Source organism: Manacus vitellinus, unplaced genomic scaffold, assembly GCF_001715985.3.
Source record: "Manacus vitellinus isolate BGI_N305 unplaced genomic scaffold, ASM171598v3 scaffold_20_pilon, whole genome shotgun sequence".
Taxonomy (NCBI): Eukaryota; Metazoa; Chordata; class Aves; order Passeriformes; family Pipridae; genus Manacus; species Manacus vitellinus.
This window is the reverse complement of record NW_021939471.1, coordinates 7,803,649-7,824,429: the sequence shown is the minus strand read 5'-3', so window position 1 is coordinate 7,824,429 and position 20,781 is coordinate 7,803,649. Positions and strand designations below refer to the sequence as shown.

Here is a 20,781-nt window from a genome sequence, read left to right as displayed (position 1 = left end):
GCCCTTGTTCTCTGTTTTCAATACCGCAAAGTATACTGGCATTCCTGCCGTGTTTTATCATGTGGAATCTGGATTACCCGTGGAGGATTTAATATCTGATTGTTAGGAGACACCTCTAAATAACAAGGTGCTGCACCCACTGAAGTTAAGATAAAAATGGCCCATTGTTTGTTTTTTTTCTACAGTGAGATTGTATTAGTTGTTTAATAGCAAATGCTTGGGCAGCAAAATTATTCTAAGTTCATCCCATTCTCACCACTGAACTGTCTGATCACCTTCTAATAGTGTAAGAAATGATGTGACAAGTTTCTGTCATGTGTAGTTCATTCTTTTATTCTTTCTTTCCTTTGGGAAGGGACTTAGGTGTGCACTGGATTTTTTCTAAACACTCATGTGCTTTGAGCAGGAGTTTGAGGATAGTCAGAAGCTTTTCCATAATTCCAACTGGCTCCTCTCTCCCTAAATGTCCATCAGCCTTGGAAATTAGCTGTATCTTGTGATAGGTTTTTTCACAGTTTTTCTCTCTGTTACACCACTGAAGGGAAGATTCATTGTCTGAAAGAAGGCATAGACTGTTGTTGTTGTTTCTGTCTGTGATGCTTTCAGTAGCCAGGAAAATCATAACAGAATTCACAAACATTATGCAGAAATGGGGTAATGTCATGTCCGTCTTGAGAAACCATTGTATTTTTAGTTGCGTGAAGATTAGCATCTTTCAAAAAGAGTCTGCTGTCTTTTCTCTTAAAAGGCTGGCATGCATGAGCTATGAAGGGTTACTTGTTTAGTTTCCTTAGGACAGACTAGAAATCTGCATAATAATACCATAAAGAGTCTGCTGCTTGAGTTAGGAACACATGAAACAAAATTGCATAAAACATCAGAACAAGTTCTGAGGCATCTGGTTTTCCTCTGCACATCTGGCTTGTGCAGAGCATACCTGTAAGATGCTCATGCCTGGGCTGTGCAGTGATTAGATTTTCACTAGGGGGAACAAAAAAGGAATGTTCTATGGAAAAATTATTTGTGTCTAGAAGGAAGTTTGTTCAGGCAGAAGTGGAGTAACAATGCAGGCAAGGAAATGGAGATGTTGTTTTTCACCTCCTAAAAGGTTTAGACTAGAAGTAAAAATGTTGATTGGATATTTTAGTGTGTGGTTACCCTCATGCCAAATAAACTGGATAGTTTCTTTTCTCTCTAAATTGCCATTGTGTGACTCAGAAGTGTTTCTTTTCTCTAAATGGTGTCTCTTAATAAAAGAATTTATTCCAAGTGTTTTAACATATCCTCTTGGTTAAAAAACAGTCAAAGGAATCAAACAACTTCGAGGTCATCACCATTCACTTTTACTTGCTGTGCTGGAAGAACAGAAATGGGCTTTTCTTTCCCTTTTTTCTTTTTTTTTTTTTTTTTCTTCAAAACTGGGCAAGGGTGCCAGTTGCAGAGGCACTGGAAGCCCTTAACTGTAGTGTTCTTAACTGCGGAGATGCTACTACAGCTTCTGAGTGTTTCTAGCACAGTGCTGTCTTCCACTTTCTTTCATTCTTAGAGCATTGAATTCTTTATGCTCTTACTTTTTTTTTTACTTAGTAAGTGCACAGTTAAATTGTTAAGTGCAGTAAAAGCAGAATGAAACCTCAATCAAAAGGTCAAGGATCCAAACCTGAAGAGTTTTCGAGATAACTCTGTATCTGTGCTATTCAGAGACACAGCCAGGCGTTGCTGTTTGGAAGTGTATGTGTGTGTTAGTAGGAGGAGAAAAAGGAAGGTTAAGGTATGTGTGAAGTAAACACAAGCTGCTATAAAGCAGTTCAAGTAGTGTTGATTCATCAACCATATGAGTGGGAGAGAAAACAAAGAGTCTGTGGCAGGTACAGTGGTGCATGGAGAATAAACAGTCATGCAACTTCAGAGCAGTAATCTAAACACCTTGCAAACAGGAAGACTTTTGCATTCTTCTGGTGGTTTCAATTTCTCATAATCTCTGTTTTCATGATGTTTTGTTTCTTTTCTGTAGCCAGATATTCCTGCAGGACAGCTCAGTAAGTGTGCAAAATCAGTGACTTGAGTTGACATGCTTCAGTCATCATATATTCCTTTAATAATAATTTTTAAAAAGGACTTCCATGAAGGTGAATGGATGATGCAGCAGTCCGTTTTTTGGGTTATATCTGGATAGATTGGGTAAAACTATAATTTGGTGTCTTTGGAACCAGCACCCATATCCTTGTGTAATTCTAGAGCTGGTTATTAGAAAGTAAAGATAAAAAACTATTCACATGAGCTGTGGTAAATACAAAATAGGAAGGGGCTTCAAAATAACATTATTGACGTTGCAAACTAAATGCAGCCTACAGTGTTAAATGTGTTTCCTATTATCTGCTAATGTCTGTTTTAATAAAACAGTGGGAACTAAATGGTTGCTTCTTAATCAAAACCATGATTTCCTAAACATAAGCTATGTGATTCTGTTACAAATTGCCACATATAGATCTCCTAGGTCAAACTTTTTTCCTTTCTCATAGAAATAAATAAACAGTAAATTAATTATACTCTCTGGAAGATCAAAGTAATTACAACCGAAGCCAGGCAAAAATAAAAAGTTCTCTGGAAAATAAGAAAAAAAAAAAGAAAAAAAAGAAAAGCATCAAGTTGCTGAGTGTATGGTTAATGTTTAAATAAATATAAGAAAGTGAATAATCAATAATTTGATATCATTAGCAACAGATGTAAAAGCTGTACACAAATGTAATTGTATCAAATCTCAAGTAAACATTCTCAGTGTGCATTCCATTGAACTCACCAAAAAGACAGCTAAACTATTTATGCTTGTAATTTTAAAAAAGTTTTCAGTTAGTTCAGCTCAGCATGGCAATTTTGTCTTGTGTCAGGATGATGCTAGAACAAAATTCTGCTGGAATATTTTTCTCCCACCCTGCCCCAGCCCCTTTAGGTTTTAAGACATTCACAGTTTACTCAGCAGCACGAGGGTTAGTGCACAGACACACTTGGGAATTGGCTGCTGTGAGGATGGAGGCTTTTTGTCTCCTCCTGGCTCTGAGTCTACCACTTGGGATATGTGGGAGGACATGTTGAAGTTTATAACAGGATGTCCACTCTTTCTAGTCTCCTTGGGATACACATATATATTTGAAGGAGAGCTTATATTAACGTGGTTCTAATGCAACGTGGACAGTAGGTGGGAATCAAAAAACTTCTATGGATTTTCTCTTTCCCTCATGGATGTCTGTAATCACTTGAGGTGGTAATTAAGCTATCTAGTTTGTATTGTAATCTTGTTTAGAATATGCACCGTGTATTAATTTAATATTACTATGTGAAACCTTTTTAAAACTCTTTTTATTTCATTCTTCTTTTTGTGGAATACAAGGCCTTTTAGTACAGAGTTGTGCATACATGACAGGTTTTAAGCATGTTTAAACCTAGAAATGCATGATTTTAATAACTGCTTAAAAGGCTTGCATTGCTTCTAAGTTTGATTAACAGATAGATACAGAAATAAAAATAACACTCTATAAGTAGCTATATACATGTATATATATGTATGTATGAAAAGAAGATTTTCAGAACTTAGCTGTGCAATTCAGATAATTGTCAAGGGATCAAACTTGTACCAGTTACCCTACTTGTTGCCCAGTGTTTTGGGTCTGTAGCATTTAGAATATTTTTTAGCTGTATTTCTCAATAGATATTTCACTTTTAAGTGTCATGCTTTCTATTTTTATCAGAAGGACTATCACTGTATCAGAATTTTTTCACAACTGAAAATCTTAACTGGTGTGAATATTTTGGTTTTGCCTGATGACACAACTTAGCTTGGTGGGAGGAAGTTAGGAAGGCAGCGGGAAGAAATAAATACATTGTGAACTTAAAAATAAAAAGACATATTTTTTTTGTCTGCATTTGAAGAACATTTCATCTTTGCTCCTGCCATCAATGTCTGTCAAAATATAGCTTTCTGTGGATGTGAGTTTTGAGACTGTGGATGTCTCAAAATTTTTGTGGAATGATGAGGCTTTTCAGTTTGAAGGAGGAAGGCTCAATTATTTCTATCCAACAGATCAAGAACTTAAGAAAAAGCTTTCATAGCTTCCTTAAATTGAGAATCTGCTTTGGCTGCTCTTTGATTTTTCCAATACTGATTTGTTGTTTGTGTGCTGTTTTATTCTTGAAAGTATGTTTGCTTACTTCCCATAATGGATAGACAGAGCAATCTGTTTCTCTTTTAATGTGTTCCTAGAGGCCATTGTGGGTTGAAAGAGGTTAGAAACAGGATTCAGAAGGGCTCCCAGCTTTCTTATTTCCAGGCTGAAGGAACTGAGGATTGTGGCACAGTGATAATGCCAGTGCGAATCTGGGGAAAACTGTCATTATATGCTTTGAGGAATAGTTTTTAATTGTTCCTCTGAAGCAGATGTTGTGGAAGCTTCATGAAAAGGCACACCAGGTCTTTCCCAAACAGTGTTTTTGACTTTTAGAAAGATCCTTTTTATTGATACATATGCATTTATTTCTCTCTCTGTGTGTATACAGAGTGGTTTATATGTATGAGATATATCTATATATATATATAGATATATAGAGAGATATATATATACATGCATATATAGATCTTGACCTTTTGGAAAAATGTTGAGTTTTTTAAGAGAATACATTTCATGACTTGTTTGGATATTAGCTGTGGCTCTGGCACTAAACCTGTTAGGGTCATTCAGGTCAGCTGTGAGGCTCTTGACATTACTGTAATTTTTCCTTTGCTTGCTTTTACACTTCTGTCTGTGTATTCATTTCACTAAAAATACGACTTTCCACACTTTCTTAAATAAAAAGGAGGAAAATAACATCAATCCCAGGCAAGGTTGTCAGCATCTAGGTAACACACATGACCTGAGGATCATTTCTGACTCAGGGACATCCTCTTAGTCTATGGTCTGCTGTGCTATTTTATAAGGAGAATAGTTCATCAGTTAGCACTGATGATGAGGAAAAAGTGGCATCTGTCTTTAAATACAAGTTAACAGTGTCAAGATTCAGCAAGAATTACAGACCCCTTGACTGCTGTTTTTCCCACCCACATGAGCATTTTGGATTTCAGCAGTGTCCCTGATGTTAAGTGCCAGTTTGGGGGATTTGTGCATGTGCATTGTTAAGAAACAATTTACCCACTGCCATGCATTCCAGGGGTGTATGAGTTGTGGCCCTCTTGGCTATTCCTCTCTGTAAACAGAATTAAAACACACCCTTTGGGTTTATTTTTTTTTACTTAGGCATAACTTTTATCTAAAGTAAATGCATATATGAATTTCAACTTTGCAGAATGTCTTTCATGGCTTCTGGCTGTTTTGGAGCAGTGTCTGTGCTGTGGCAGAGGGATATGTGCAGTTAGCTGAATGCCTTCTCCCTTGCCTGTGTGTGACTGGAGCCTCAACCAGTGCTGCTTTAGGGAACATAGGTGAGACAATAAAGGTTGGAAACCCTGCTGTGGAGAAACTGCCTGGCCACTTGTCCTGTGTCTTGTCCATGCCATGCTGACCAAACCTGCTCAAAAAATGTCACTCAACTTTATGTTTTTAAAATGTCTCCTGTTGCCAGCACAGTGATTTTCTCAGTGAGGACCAGTTGTGTGCAGAGCTTGGGACTTCTGCCCACAGCTTAGTAAGGAATGGTCATCTTCATTTTCTAAAAAGCAAACATGTTTTGGTTTTAATCTGCAGAATCTCAAAATTCATTTTATTTCGTATTTAAAAAAAATTATTTGTGTGCTTCCAAACAGTGACATGGTAACTCAAAGGTAAAGAAATTTTTACGAAGTAAGCTTTAGTGGAGATTAGTTTGAAACAGGAAGATAACTTGAAGTTTAGGCACAGACATAAGCTTTCTTTGTGGGAAAACTGCAGTGTGGCTGTCTGTGTTCCCATGGATTTCATAGAGTATATAATACTGAGAGCAGAATTGCATTCTCTTCACTTGAAGAGAATCTAAAGAGTTTATATCTCTGCCTTAGTGACATTTGCTTTCTGTCTCCTTCCTTTCACCATCTCTGATATTATGAGTCAGGAAGACATGTATATATATTTTCCATAGGGATTGCACAAATGACTGGGTATTCTGGGAGGTTTGCACCTCCCTTTTGGGGTGCCCACAAAAGGTTAGTACTTCTGTTGCAGTAGTTTAACAGGAAAGGAGATATTTTTATATCAGATGAGAACTTCAATCCATGTAAACCAGTACTCCCTGTGTTTCTGTCAGACAGCCCTAAGTAATGTTTTCCCTGCTTCTCATTTTCCATTTCACCTGACCAATATTCTTGCATTAGACTCGGTGGTCACTAAAGCACCTTCAATGTAATGCTTTTCTCTGCTAGATGGATCTGGCATGTCCTATTGACAAACAATGTTAACGCGAGTATGAAGAATTGTGAAGAAGTTCATACTTCTGTGTGCCCTCTTGAGCCTGCACAGTAACCCCAAAATAAATCTAAAAATAAGATGATGATGCTTGTCTTCTGACAAGCATCTTTGGAAGCAGTGCAGTCCAGGGACAGCCCATGGGAAGAGTGTGACTTATTATGTTTAAGCATAAGTGACAGAAGACATCTTAGCATCTCTATGTCCCAAAGGGTGACTTGGATCTAGTCTTGAGGATAAAGGAATGAGAAAGTCAGCTGCAAAGAGAGAGTCAGCAATGTTAGCATGCTCTGCTCCATTCACCTGAGACTGGTGCTAGTTAAAGGCCCACTTTTAATGATAGTTCTAAGTAAAAAAATAGTGATTTGTGTTTTGGTGGGAACTGAACAATTTGCAACAGAACAAAGAACAGACAATGGCCTTTCCTGTCTGTTTTCCATTAGGCTTGGATAAAGGCCTTTGCTACCCACAACCAGCAGCCAAACAATTTCTGTATGTGCTCTATAGCTATTTTGAGGTTATGTGCTATCCCTCAGGAGTAGAGGAAGGGAAAGGTTTTAAAAGTTACAACTTCTTGTCAAGTCTGCCTCTCCCGTCAACCTGCTTTTTCTCCCGTTTTGACTGCAGGAACAAATGACCCGGGCAGGGATCAGGCAGTGAAGTCAGTGAATGACTTCGGGTAAATATGAAGATTAGATGTTGAATGAAAATGAGACTCCTCAGACCAGCCCTCTGCACTGAAGTGGTTAAGTGAGCTGTGATTAAAAGAAATAAGTAATTATCCTAATTATAGATGAAAAGATACAGAATTACGACTTTAAAAGCACCTCCTGTGCTCTGGAGTGTTTCTGTTATTTACAAAGTGGTAGTTCATTATTGTGTAGCATAAGCAAGAGGGCACCCTCTGGGTATAGTGCACGGCCCTGTCTCTCCAAGGCAGAGAGTGGTACTGTGCTGGAGAACGCTTTGCCCCCCAAGCACGGCTCCAAAGTCCAGGTCTTACTCCAGTGAGCAGGATGATGCTAAGCCAGAAGAAATTGTGAGAACCTTTTTGTCTCAGACTTAGTAGGGTATACCAGAGTTCACAGAGCTCTCCCAGCTCAGCCATGACCACTGCTAGAAATGGCTTTTATGATCACCAGGTTTTAAATAATAAATAAAACAAAGAAGCAAACTCTGAAGCACTGGAGAACAGCCCTGGGTGGTGACATCCTGTCACAATTGAGGCATGGCAATTCTGCCGGCTAGTAACTTATTACAAAACGTTTCTTTACCAGCTTCTTCCTACTCTGGGGCAAAGTGCCTGTATGCCTGCAGGACTGAAAAGTTCCGGCCGTGCTGGGTCATGAACGCTGGCGGGTCCTCTGTGTCCCCGCTGCAGTGCAGTGCTGGGAGACACGTTACGCTCTTGCTCTCCCTGCTGCATCCCTTATTGTGCACAGGAATTTGGTTTCCAGTGCTGTCAGTCAATTCAGTGCCACTCTTAAGCCCTAAATGCCCCACGGGCTGTTTGTCAGAATGTTCCTATTAACAACTCAGTGCAAATAAAGTGTGAGGGGAAGGGAAGGTGGAGAAATAAATCTTATTTTAAATCTTTTGAGCTGGTTTTATTTTAAATGGAAAGTTGCATGCAGACCACCCCAAGCTATTGTGCTGTGGACTGCGTCAGCTGCTTGACTATGCAAGGAAGATTGGGGTAGAGGTTAAGAGCATCACACAGGGGAAGGGTGCACTGAATTCCTTTTGTGCTGTATTCAGGAAGTTTTAACTCAGTATGGAGTTGAAATACATTGACGCACATGGCAATCATTACAGGACCAGAACGGAACATTGAAATACAACAATTTGCTGCTCCCATTCTGGGGATTATGTTGGTTTCTGACTGTCTTGTAGAGGTAGTGACATTGTAGGGAAGTATAGAAAAATAAAGGACAGATGCTATCCTGGGGTGCTCTGGGAGCTGATTGCTGAGCTTAGCACAGTACCTGTTATTCAGACACAGGTCTCTGCCTACCTAGTGATCTGCTTCAGAAGGGTGGGGGCTCTGCAATATGACAGTACTGTTGTACTTGGTGTACGTGAGCTCTTCAAGCAAAGAACTGCAAAACTGTATACCAAGCATGCGATGCAATGAGAAAACACTGCAATGTCTTTTGCTGTGGTCACACCACAGATGGAGGTAGGTAACAGCCTCCTGAACCAGCTTTTGTTTAACTAGCACAGGCATCACTAGCAGAAGTAGTTTATCAGCAGTACTTGAATGTAGACATCCATGGAACCCCTTCCTTCCCAGTTTAAGGTCCTTTTGGTCTGTTCTCACTGCTTTATATTCCAATCAATATATTCAAGTACCAGCCAGTTCATGCAGGACTACAAGAGCTATAAATATATCCCTAGTTTGAGTGGAACAATAGTAAACAAGGGAAGGAAAAGGAAAAGGCTCTAATCAGGTATGAATTGAAAAATGGAGGATGCAAATGGAAAAGTCCTGTCTCAGGAAGATCTGAGGCAGAATGTTGATGTCACAGCAGCTTTGTGGCCCCTACATCTCTTTTTTCTTAGAGCATTGCTGTCAAGCTGGTCTTTCTCACAGGACAGTGCCAGTCTCCATCTTGAGGTTGTCTCAGTCTTGCTCCTGTTCAGCTCTGTAGAACCCTACCAATCCATAGTTACCAAAGAACAACAGGGAATCAGATATGGGCAATGCGTTAGAGAAGGAAAGAGTCTTGAGGAGTTGAGTAATGCACATTTTTTCCGTCCAGCGTAACTGCTAATGGTAACCTTTTATTATTGAAGTGGTTGGAGTGACTAGAATCTGGTTTGTTTATAGGGAGTACATGCATGGCTACATAGTCTAATGTGATCGAAAAAGGAAACTGATAATAAGGGAAAAATGGAAGCAAGTCAGGTGATGTCTCTATGTAATTCCAAGTAGCACTTCAGAGATTAACAGCCTGGCAGCCTTTTCATCTTAAACTTTAGTTTTTAGGGGTTTATAACTTGGCACTGAAGTCAGGAGTGGGTGGAAACTTGGCAAATATGGTTCAGCCCAGAAAGTGAATGTTATTTATATTTATTTCTCACCAAGTTTTCAAAAACACTTGGTTACTGTTTTTGTGTTCTAACAAGTAGTAATTTGTTGGTTTCGGTAACTTGTCCTCTGTGTGCTTCTTAAACTACAAATAGTTCAGAATTTATTTCAGCTCTTCTAAAACTCCTAGCAGAAGGATTCTAGATTTCTAGAGGTGTAAATGGATATAGCATGGTGCTCCAACTATTTCATGTACACTGAGCAACATCTTTATTGTACTTACACCTGCCAAGTACACCTTTGGAATAGTTACATTTGGTTTTGCTGGCAACTGTGTGTACGTAATGGCCTTACTCAGGTGCAGGCTTACTACAGGCTGAGGAGGCAATAGTATGGCCACGTGGGTTCTGAGTTGTCCGTGTCACAGAACGTGGTCTGGGGCTGTGAAAAAGCAGCGCTCTTCCCCACTCCCCTGCCCACACGTGACATCTCTGTATCAATGCCGGGTCAATGACGATCCCTGGAATTAGCACTGCTTGTATTTCATACTTGACATTGAGTTCATGTCTGTTCCTGATGCCAGAGACTAGAGGTATAGAGCTTTCTGTACCTGATTGCAGGGATGCCTACAGAATATCAAGAGGAGCAGCTTCTGAATAGGAATTTTCAGTATTTTCAGCAAACTGAAATACTGCATTGTGTATCTGACAGCCTGTGTGTAACACAGCAAAATAGTAATTTGCTGACTATAGTGTTTGTGTATCACACGCATTGCATTGCATTTCATAGTTGAAATACACTGCACGAGTAAGCATGCACTTAGAAATTTAGTCAGCTTGAAGCATTGGCTTTTGTGAAAAAATTGAATTAATAGTTTTCTTACAAATTAATTTTTATTTTAGAAGTTTTTTAAAAGCAATTATTTTATAGAAGATTAAAAATGTTATGGGGTTTTCCTTTAACAGAATGAGACGAGTGAGCTGAAATTTCTTACAAGGAAATCCTGGGCATAATTCACCTAGTTGTAAAATTCAGTACTTGTGATGTTCCAGAGTGACAGTTCTAAAGATAGTAACTGTGTGTTTGTGTGTGTTCAAGGCATTACTCCCTCTCTGTCTCAGATTAACTCTGGATCGTGAAAAGAGCTGTCTTTCTATTTAGAAGGAAACAGAGCAAGTCATCAGTAAACTGTTGTTCTCAGTATTAACTGTGTAAAGCTTCAAAGCTTTATATAGATTAAGTTTTTTAAAAGGGTTCAAAGCTTGGTACAGTTGTTAATAATTACACAAGTCATAATAGTATTATGGCATTTATGGAAGAAAATCCTATCTTATTATTTGCTGAGAGCAATACAGAGATGAGGTAGCTGTTTTCTAGTTGTATGATATACATCCCTGAACACTTTTATATCACATCAATATGTAAGTGCCTATCCAATTGCATGTAGTGAGGCTCATGGAATCTGCAACCAACTGTAAAATGACTTCTGATTACTTAAAATTATCTGAGTAGGAGTTATGTACTTTATAATCTTCGTTTCCTATTTTAAATAGTGCTTCTAGAGGAAATTTGTGTTTGTAATATGTGCATTTAGTTTTGCAGTAACATGAAAAGATACTGTGATATTGTGGATATAACACATTTAACAGAGACAATACATATCAGTATATAAAATTACAGTATATGCATTTTGTGTTTCATTTTTTTTATCATTGTGCCACTTAGGGATCGCAGGTCTCTGTTGTGCTAAACAAAGTTTTTTTGAAGAGAGTGAAACCACTTCCTCTTAAGTGGGCATTCATGCAAAGGTGCTTTAAGGTTTCTGGACAGACTCACAGTGATGAAGCTTTGGCTCTAGGAACCATTGCTTTAGATATTTCTCATGTGTGAATTGCACGGTTTTATAATATGCTTTCACCTAACCAACATGAGTCTGATGTAGTGCACCTGGGTGAACTGAGGCTACCAGATAGCTTTATCCACACACAGTGCAACGTCGAGTTTTTGTTGGAAAAGATAATAGTTGCAGAGTTTATAATGAGAAGCTGTTCCATGATCTGCTCAGGGAATGGTCCAGTTTCCATGGGGTTTGTGTGAGTGGATGCTAATTTGAGTTTCTTTCCTTTACCTAGATGCCAGTGATTCTGAAACATTGATCACTTTTAAAAGTTACTCAATTTTCTGTGACTGATTCAAATGTTAGTGACAGTATCAGTGGAAGCGTCCAAGCTTGCTTCTTTAGGAAATGAGGCTGGAGAGGATACCTGCTACTGATTTATAAGGAGGCTTCCTGAGGAGTTGATGAAGCCTGAGAAGTCCAAAAGAATGTTAATGTTGTGACTTTTACTTTGTGTTGCTTTTGCTTATGTTTCTGTGAAACTTCTATGCAAGTGTAGACTTACAAAGTAAAGCAGGTGCTGTTGTGTAGTCACCTGCAATAATCCTTGCCCTAAGTGCAAACTGAAATGACAGCAAGCAAATTTTTCTCTTTTAACAGTGGAAAGAGTGGAAAGAGAAAACCTTTCAGACTATTGTGTTCTTGGTCAACGTCCCATGCACTTACCAAATATCAACCAGCTGGCAACTTTGGGAAAAACTAACGAACAGTCTCCTCATGGCCAAATTCACCACAGTACTCCAATACGAAACCAAGTGCCAACGATGCAAACAATGATAAATCCTGGGCTCCTGTCTCCTCAGCTCAGTCCACAACTGGTGAGGCAGCAGATAGCAATGGCCCATCTGATAAACCAACAGATTGCTGTCAGCCGGCTGTTGGCTCACCAGCACCCACAGGCTATCAACCAGCAGTTCTTGAATCATCCGCCCATCCCTAGAGCTGTCAAACCAGAGCCATCAAATTCATCGGTGGAAGTCTCTCCAGATATTTACCAGCAAGTCAGAGATGAGCTGAAGAGAGCCAGTGTGTCTCAAGCTGTCTTTGCAAGAGTAGCATTCAACCGCACACAGGTATCAATTTCTATTCTATAACCAAGAAGTGCTGAAGGGGCAAAACTGTGGCTCTTGTGGGGCTGTATGGTTGTTGCAGATCAAGGCAGGGGTTGTGCCATAGAAACAGGTCAAACCACTCTCCTTTTTTTCCCCCAGTCTCTTTGTCGGTATCGAACAAGGCTGTTTCTTCCTGGAACAGCTGTTTGTTTGCGTTTGGCCACTCCTGTGCTGTTACCTGAGCTTTGTTCTCTAGCAGTCATTCTGCTCATGTGAGTTCTTCCCCGAGTTCCTCTCTGTGGTTATAAACTTCCACATCTGCCCCTGCCTGACAGTCAGGAAGAGGTTACAAGAGACTCTGAGGGTCAGAGGTGTCTTTGGGCTTCTGTCACTTCCTCAGTTCCTTCCTGTGGTACAACTGATGCCACAACTAGTGCCAGAGGCTGCTCCCATAAGAAGCGTGTAAGGCAAGTGTGCATAGGCCTAAAGACTGACTGCTGGGAAAGGTATCTGCCATTTGTAGCGTATTGTGTTTGCTTGAGCTTAAGCCTGGCATCTGGAGTACCCAGGATGTGTGTTCAGAAAGACAGGCCATTTACATTTATCCTGCTGCTGTTCAAGGCATGCAACACATGATCTCTCAGTTGTGATACTCTGTAGCAAGGCTTAAGAAATGGAAAGTGGCTTAATATTTAATGTTGGTACAAATTCCTTTTGTTTAGTTGGAGTTGTTCTTTGAGGTAAGAATTACCAGCAAGAAAAAAGAAGTGTGTGTGTGTGTCTCTTGGAGGTCTGTCCCTTGCCCCATACAGTGCCTTTGTCTGTTCTGCTAGATTAATGATTTTCTTTGGCACTGCCATTTTGGAAATGCCATGTTATGAGGGAACTAATTAAAGTATGGAGCACATTTTATGACTTCCCTTCTTCCATTAAATTCATAAGATGGCTGCAGTCAGAAAAAACATTCACTTCCAATCAACGTGACTTTGAGTTCTGGGGTTAGCCTTGAGGATATCAAATGAAAACTACATAGGAATGTATGAGTATTTCCTCTTTAAAATGCTGCTGTTAATTTGGAAAAGCTTTTCATCCCTCTGGGATCATAACCCATTGTATATAAAGCCTGGTATAATCAAGGTAGATGGTATTGACAGAATGACATATTCTGAACTTGAGTGAGAGGTCAACAGTAACATTGCCGTTGAGGGTTTTGCCACTATCACTGAACAAGAAGCTCTCCTTCACTCAGACTGGGAGACCCAGGTTGGTAATGCCCAAGTCTGCTATTAAACCAAAAGCTCATTCCCCAACAAGAAAGAAATTACCTGCTTCTTAGCCCTCAGTCGTAAGTAATATGATGTACTGAACGGTTCACGACACTGATTCCAGAGCAGGCAAGTCTTACAGCATCATAAAAGATTTGCTCATCTCACAACTGTGTTTCGTTAGTCTACAGGGCTTTAATATAGAAGACCAATGATCTTACATACAGTGAGTTCATCATGTCCTTAGCAGCCACCACTGTAGCAAGAGAGTATAGATACTAGCTTATGTTTCCTTGTCCACAGCTTTTAATTCCAACTCAGAACAAGCTCCTCTCACATCAGGGGCTGTTCAGGGTATTAAGAAGAGGTGCTCAATCAGTGTTGCACTGCAGCATAGAAGGTGTGGGATATTCCCACGCATCCATGGTGGAGAAGCAAACTCTGTAAAATGCACTTGAAGTGGAAGTTCAAGTCTGCTCTCACCTTCCTGCATCCCTCCTGCTGTCTGCGAGGTACAGGGAGGTGTGTGTTTCTCCCTGGAAATGTTTGGGTTTGTTGCATTCCACAGAAGTGCCAGCATTAGGAACTGGAGGTCTGTTGTTTCTCGTGATGGTACCAAATAATAGATGCTGTATGCCAGCCAGCTAATAATTGTATTAATCACCACATTATGGGCCACTGCTTAATCTCTCTTTGTGGTAGCTCTGTGGTGCACATTAGCCTATAATTAAGTATAGCTTCATGAAATATGTACTGTGAGGCTTGTTTAATAGATAAACTATTCTCTAATTTATTTTAAAGTCCAATGACCTACATACTCAATGCTGAAAAGCCCCCTCTTACTAACATTATTTCTCCCCTGAGACCTTCCATCTGAGCAAATCTGTTAAATGAAGTAGAGGACGCTTTGATCCAAACTAGGCTAAATCCATCGGAACAAATGGCTGACACTTGTATGTATGCACGTGTGTGTGGGAAGAAGAATGTGAGGAGGATCAGAAGAAAGAGAGAGCCAGTTGTATGGTTTGTGAAACATCCGAATCTTTCTCTTCAAGATGGAAATATATAACTGAAGACTACACCACATATCAGCTTATACCTGTGCCCAGGTGCTCTGCACATAAGGAAACAAAGCACTTCAGGCTCTGTGACAAGTTCTGTGCATTTCCTGGGGCACAGTGCTCCCACTGAGGTCCCACTCTGAGATGGGCACTGAACATCAGGCAGTTTAGTACCTGCTGTGTGCACAGGAGAGCTGCATGGGGTGCTTGGCTAGGAGCTGGCCCAGGCCGTGTTAGCCATGAAGAGGGTTTCTTTCAAACAGAAAGTTCCGAAGTGAACATTGTCCTATTTATTTGAAACTGGGTGTGAAGGACCCTCAAACTGTATACAACTGATTTTTAGTAAGTGCCCAAGGCTAATCTCTGCCTCTTCTTATTTTATCTTTAGAGATTCAGTGTCATAATTTTGACTCATGCTACTGTGGAATCTAAATGCCTATTTATTCAGCATAGGGGACAGGTAGAAGCACACCCACAGAGACAATGTAGTTATTGAAGGTGGTTTTAATGACACTTTCCAATGAGTAAGAAATTCCTGCACAACCTTCAAAATATTTGAAATGGTGGTGCACACTACCATGTTTGTCTGAGATGGTGTTACCTACAACCTGCTCAGCGATGATAAGAATGGTGTCTGTTGGAATAACACCCTCTTAGGCTCTCTGCAGGGCAGTTTCCTTGTACTATATCCCTCTTGCAGTATGATGTCTACTAATACAGCATTCGATTGCAACCAAAAAGCTGTAAGAACCAGAGCTTACTTATTACAGGTTGTAGTGTTCTGATAAATGGTTAGGTAGGGGTGGTTACAGAAAAAAAAGACTAAGAAAAGTATTTTAAAGGAAATGCATGAAAATGCTCTCTTGGATTTACCTTGTACTCCTCTGAAAAGTTTTTTTAGCAAATCTGGAGTTGCTGAAGTGATCTGTGCTTTTCAAAAATCCAAGCTGAAAAATAGGTCATTTGAATCCTGTTCTGCGTAAGGAAAATTAACATACTCTTCCTCCTCTCCCCACTTGTTCAGCATCCCTCTTAGCTATAGGCTCATGGAGTTGCAGTCAGGACAGTTTATGAGGCTCTTTGTAAGAGTCCAGACAGTCTCAATCATTGGATCAATGGGCACTTCCCTCCTTGGGAGTGCCCAGTGGACTGCAAGCCCTATAGACTGAAGGAGTATTTCTGTTTATATCTTCCTCTTTTTTTTTAAAGTATCCTTTTTTGCCAATGTTTTGACATAATAGCCAAAACTAGTAAAATGTTTGGGCGAGTGGCCAGTGCTTGTTTCCCTGAACAGCCTCCAAAACTGGAAATATCCCTGAACCTGAGGCGTTGTAAATGAAACCATTGTGGTGCCAGATAGAAGGAGAGCTGGGTAAAAACACCCAGCGTGTTCAGGCTGCTTGTAACTTTCTTCCCAAAGAGCACTGCTCCCTTCCTGCTGCCCTGAGTAGCTCTGTGTGAGAGCATTGGCTTCCCAGCCCACAGATGGGAAAGCAGTGCTTACCCAGCTCGGCTGGTGCCAACCGCGTCTTTTTGGATTAAAGGAAGTAACAGCCCAAGGAGGAGAAAACTCCACCAGCCTCAGAGGTAGTGAAATTTATGAAGAAATGAACTAAACTGATCCTTCTTTTTCAAGGGATTTGGTTGCCCCTTGGCTGCAGAAGTGAGTTGAAGCATAGGGAAACATAGGATTGATGCTGGATGAGGCCCCAACTTCTGGTGCAACTGCAAGCAAGTCCAGGATTCTGCAATAAGAAAGAGGGAAATAACACTTCTGTGGCATGCAAAGGTGTCACCAGTCACCTAAAGAAGGGTTGAGGGCTCTCAGAGCAGGAATGTGGCTAGTAAGGAAGCTCCAAATAAAGGCTATGGAGGCAGGCAAGGAGGGAGGTGGGCGGTGACTCCTCATTTATGTCTAATTCTGCTTTCTTTGGCAAAATTCTCCAAACTGAAGTGGGTTCAGAAAAGAATTCTCTAAGAGGCATTAAGATCAGAAATATGGTTTATTGAAATAGTTAACTCTTCCACCTCTATTTGCTTGTGAGCCAAATCCTGCACAGAATTCCTTTTGCAAATAATTTTCTCTTTAACTCACACGAGAGGAACACAAGCAGCTTTAATTCTCTGCCTGGTATCTAGTGAGACAGTCATGCTGCATTCATCACTATGGTGTCTGCCCCATTGTGCACAGATTTTCAATTAGCAAGGCTTCTGGTTTGGTTTTGGGGGGGAATTTTTTGTTGGTTTTTACCCTCGTAGAGAACTCTCTCTTATTGCATGAAACCCTTTCATGCTTCCTGCTTGTTTTATTCTTGGGTGTAATGTGGCACAAGCAGCGTTCTGTTGTACTCACAGGAAAGAAGGCAGTCTCTAAGGGAAGTGCTTAATTTAATAAATTGCAGATTTTTGGTACATGGGATATTTGTTCCAACAGTGGGTTTTGCACTGCCCAAAATTTCAGTTTCAATTAACTTAATTGTATTCAATAGGCTGAATGAAAAATCTTAAGTAGCATGTGAGTCAGGCTTTCAGAATGTGTGCTTGTAGGAGACGGCTGCTGCCTGCTCAGCTGATGCACAGGAGTCCTGAGCCTTGGAAGCAAAGGCACAGATATACAGAGTGTGCACGAGCTGTGTGTCTTTGCTCATTTTCCAGCATATTTCAGTATAAAGGTCTGACATGTGTGTCATATAAACGGTGGCACTTTGTGGCTGCAGTTGGTCGGTCTTTCTCTGCCTCCTTTTCCCCATGCATCCCTATTCAGCTCCACATGCACATCCTGTCTTCCCTCATAAAAAGAGATACCATAATAAAAAAGAGGCTTTATTAAACTAATGCAATAAAGGCGTTTTCTTTGAGGATTTAAACACTTCATTTTTAATAATAAAAATCAAATTGTCATTGTTGCACCCTGTATAAGTTTTATTCAAATCAGGCTCTAAATGCTTTGTGCCTAAGCAGCTCTCTCCTGAGATGTATGTATTTTAGCATTAGTTAAATGAGTTTAAGAACAAGGCTCATACTCAGGCTGTAGGCAGTGAATCTAGAGATCAGGAGATTTCTTCTAAATGAAGGACTGGTATGATGTGTTCAGCTACACTGAAGGGTACTGGGAGACTGCTGGCCTCCCATTTGTGGAGTCAGTCAGAGTCCTTTAAGTTCTGAAGTTCATATGAACTGACACAAATGTGGCACCACACATTTTACCCATTGAGATAGAAGAGTTGGTCAGGGAACAGGGTATAAACACAGTTTTGCCTGATGGAAACTGTGACAGAATGGATATGAAGGTGCTTGGTTTGGCTAACCACTTGAAAATTTCCACTGATTATCTAAAGCAATTTTGCTCAGCAAAATTGGACTGGACACATTGCCAGGATAAGCATTTCTGAGAGACTTCCAGCACTTCTGCTTCATATCCTAGTTGGAATTAGAAAGAGATGCAAGGGAATGGAAACAAAGCAGTGAGCATTTGAAAATGAGCTTGAGTCCTAAAAAGCCTACTGAAGTACTTCATATAGAGCTTCTTGTTGAATGCTGTATACTTAAAGGCAAAGAGAAGTATTTTCAGGGTTGTTAAATGTATCTTGTTCAACCCAGAAGACAATATTGAAGGTGGGACCTGGAGTAAATGCAGAGAGTCAAAGAGATGTCATGGTAAAAGCCTGTCTTGATGTGAGAAAAACACAGCAGGTGCTTTATTCCTTGAAGGGTTATGAGAAGTTGGTGTTTCTGCTGCAGAGCTTCCTGGGCTGACCTGCTGCCCCCAGCTTTCAGTTGCAAGTAGCAGACAACTGTAAATATAAGTGGTCGTTTTAGCTGGGCAAAATCAAGTTTGTTGTATGCTGAAGGTACAGTGTAGTTCAGTAGCAATGAGTAGCCACCAAAGGATTCCCTGAGTGCTGCCTTCCATGCTGGAAATAGGCCTTGTGTGCTGAGGGGGGACAGTTTGACATTACTGACCTTTAAGATTCAGATGTTGAATTTGAATAAATCCCTACATTTTCTGATCCTGTTCAGAGTAGCATCTATCCCGGATAGAAAGCAGAATAGCTTTTCTATTGAGACTGTCAGTTACAAGTACAGTACTTGGAAATACTTGGAACTTTAAGTACTACAGAAACAACATTTTTCTAGTATTTCAGCATTTTCTCTGTTGCTTTTGGCCATAGCTGAAGTATGGAGAGGCACAAACAAACCGAAAGTCTGAAAAAAGTGTTTATGCTTTTTTAGTCCTTCATATATATAATCTCCTTATACAGAACATAAAAACTGAGGTTTAGCGCATTAGTTGGGTTTATTTAAGTTTTTGTCTTGGCCAGTGTTTTGGTTGTCCATAGTCTGTTCTGAACCTCTTTAACCCCAGTGCCTGCTTTTGTAGTCAAATGGCTTAGGTCTGTACAAGAGGGAGCACAGCTCCTATCCAAGTCGTCAGACCTGATGTGTGTGAGGTCTTGGCCAGTGCTTGGGAGTCTCCTGCTGCCTGATGGCCCTCATCCTCCTCTGTCCCCATGACACTGGTGTCTGGGCTGCACTCCAGCATCACTGCCTCGCCTCCATCCAGATTGCTTTTCAAAAGTTCTGGTTGCAAAATTGTCCTGTGTTCAGTCTCTGGTAGTGCAGTCTGCTGCCCCACTGAGATCTCGTTTACACCCTTTCCAGGCCTGAGCAGGAGCACTTTGGGAGAAGGGCAGAAAGGCTTCACTCACCTTCTGTGGGCTTTGGTCAAGCCTTTGTTTGCCTCAAGGGCTGGTCAGTTGGTCCACTGGATGTTGGAGTTAGTTTGAATAACATTCCCTCTATGTTGTACTGCATCATCTTTCAGAATTTGCTTAAAAATTTTTTTTTTTTTACTAATGAGGTGTGGGTTGTTTGTCCTGGAAATCCCATAGTTAATAAAAATAAAAGAAGTTCACAAATGGGGTTTCATAGAATTAATGCAAAGCAAACCCCCATGACTGTGACTTTGCTGTCTTGAAGGGACTACATTTCAGCTAGTTTGAAAAAACACTGTCAAAATTACTCCTACCTTAAATAGATTCAGTAACTTTTTTATTTTGATTGGACATGTGCTTCTTTCTCCACCACAGGTATTATTTTCTTAAAGTCAATTATGGATCCAGTGTGTAATTTTAAAAATTGTGCAAGTTCCAAGGGTAAACCAGACTGTGCAGAGCCCTTGTCTCGGGGTGAGCACACACCTCGTTTGCAAGCACAGCCTGTGTGAACATTAAGCTTCATCAGTTGCCTCTTCAGCAGCCTGTTTAAAAATGATTCAGAGGAGTGGAAAAGCAAAGATATTATCAAGCTACATGTCCTAAAATGTATCCTGGGAGCTGTGTTCGGTGTAGAAGATCTGTTTGGCTATTTAAAATCATATTGAGACTTTCTAGTCCCTGAAGATCTTCTTTTAGGTTTGCAGAGTTGGTTACACTGCAAACTGCCAATTTTTTATTTTTATTTTTTAATATGCAAGATGTAAGTAAGTCAGAATGAGCTAATTTAGCCAATGGAATTTTATAACAAATGTATGAATGCTGCGGGTTTCCCTCCCTCACCCCCTCCAGCAGAAACATAATTTGCAGAAATGAAAACAGTCTCTGGCTGGCTTTAGGGTTTTCTCAAAAATAGAAACAGTAGAGTTTGTCTGGCTGGGCCAGTTTCCTCACCACACACCTGGAGTATATCACTTTAAAAAATACATTATGCCTCATTAAATTACAATTAAATGAAATCATGATCATTTGTTTTTCTGGAAGGAAGATGTTTTGCATATTGAAAGCCTAATTTGTTGCAGGTGACAAAAAGGCTGAACAGATTATTTAATATCACTTTATTTTTTATAATGTTGCTCACTGGTTAGTTTGCATATACTTCAGTAGCTCAGAATTATATTATTGTAAACGTTATGGCTCTCAAGATACTTTATTTTATTGTCCTACCCTATCACTTAGCTATCTAGCTGCTTCTGTTTACTGGCGTTGTTTTTCTCCAGTTGCAGGAGGACATGAGATTTTTCCCCTGTGAATCAGTTTTCTTATTAGCTCTCC

At 40.2% G+C, this 20,781-nt stretch overlaps 1 protein-coding gene across 2 annotated transcripts in view; it reads left to right on the top strand.

Moving 5' to 3' along the window:
* The window catches only part of SATB2 (SATB homeobox 2), a 107,295-nt gene that overhangs the window by 44,192 nt on the left and 42,322 nt on the right, over nt 1–20,781 (top strand). For both annotated transcript variants that reach the window (XM_008931116.4, XM_018071935.2), the window contains exon 5: nt 11,954–12,426. In XM_008931116.4, the coding sequence (XP_008929364.2) occupies nt 11,954–12,426 (473 nt within the window). The remainder of the gene's footprint in view (nt 1–11,953; nt 12,427–20,781) is intronic.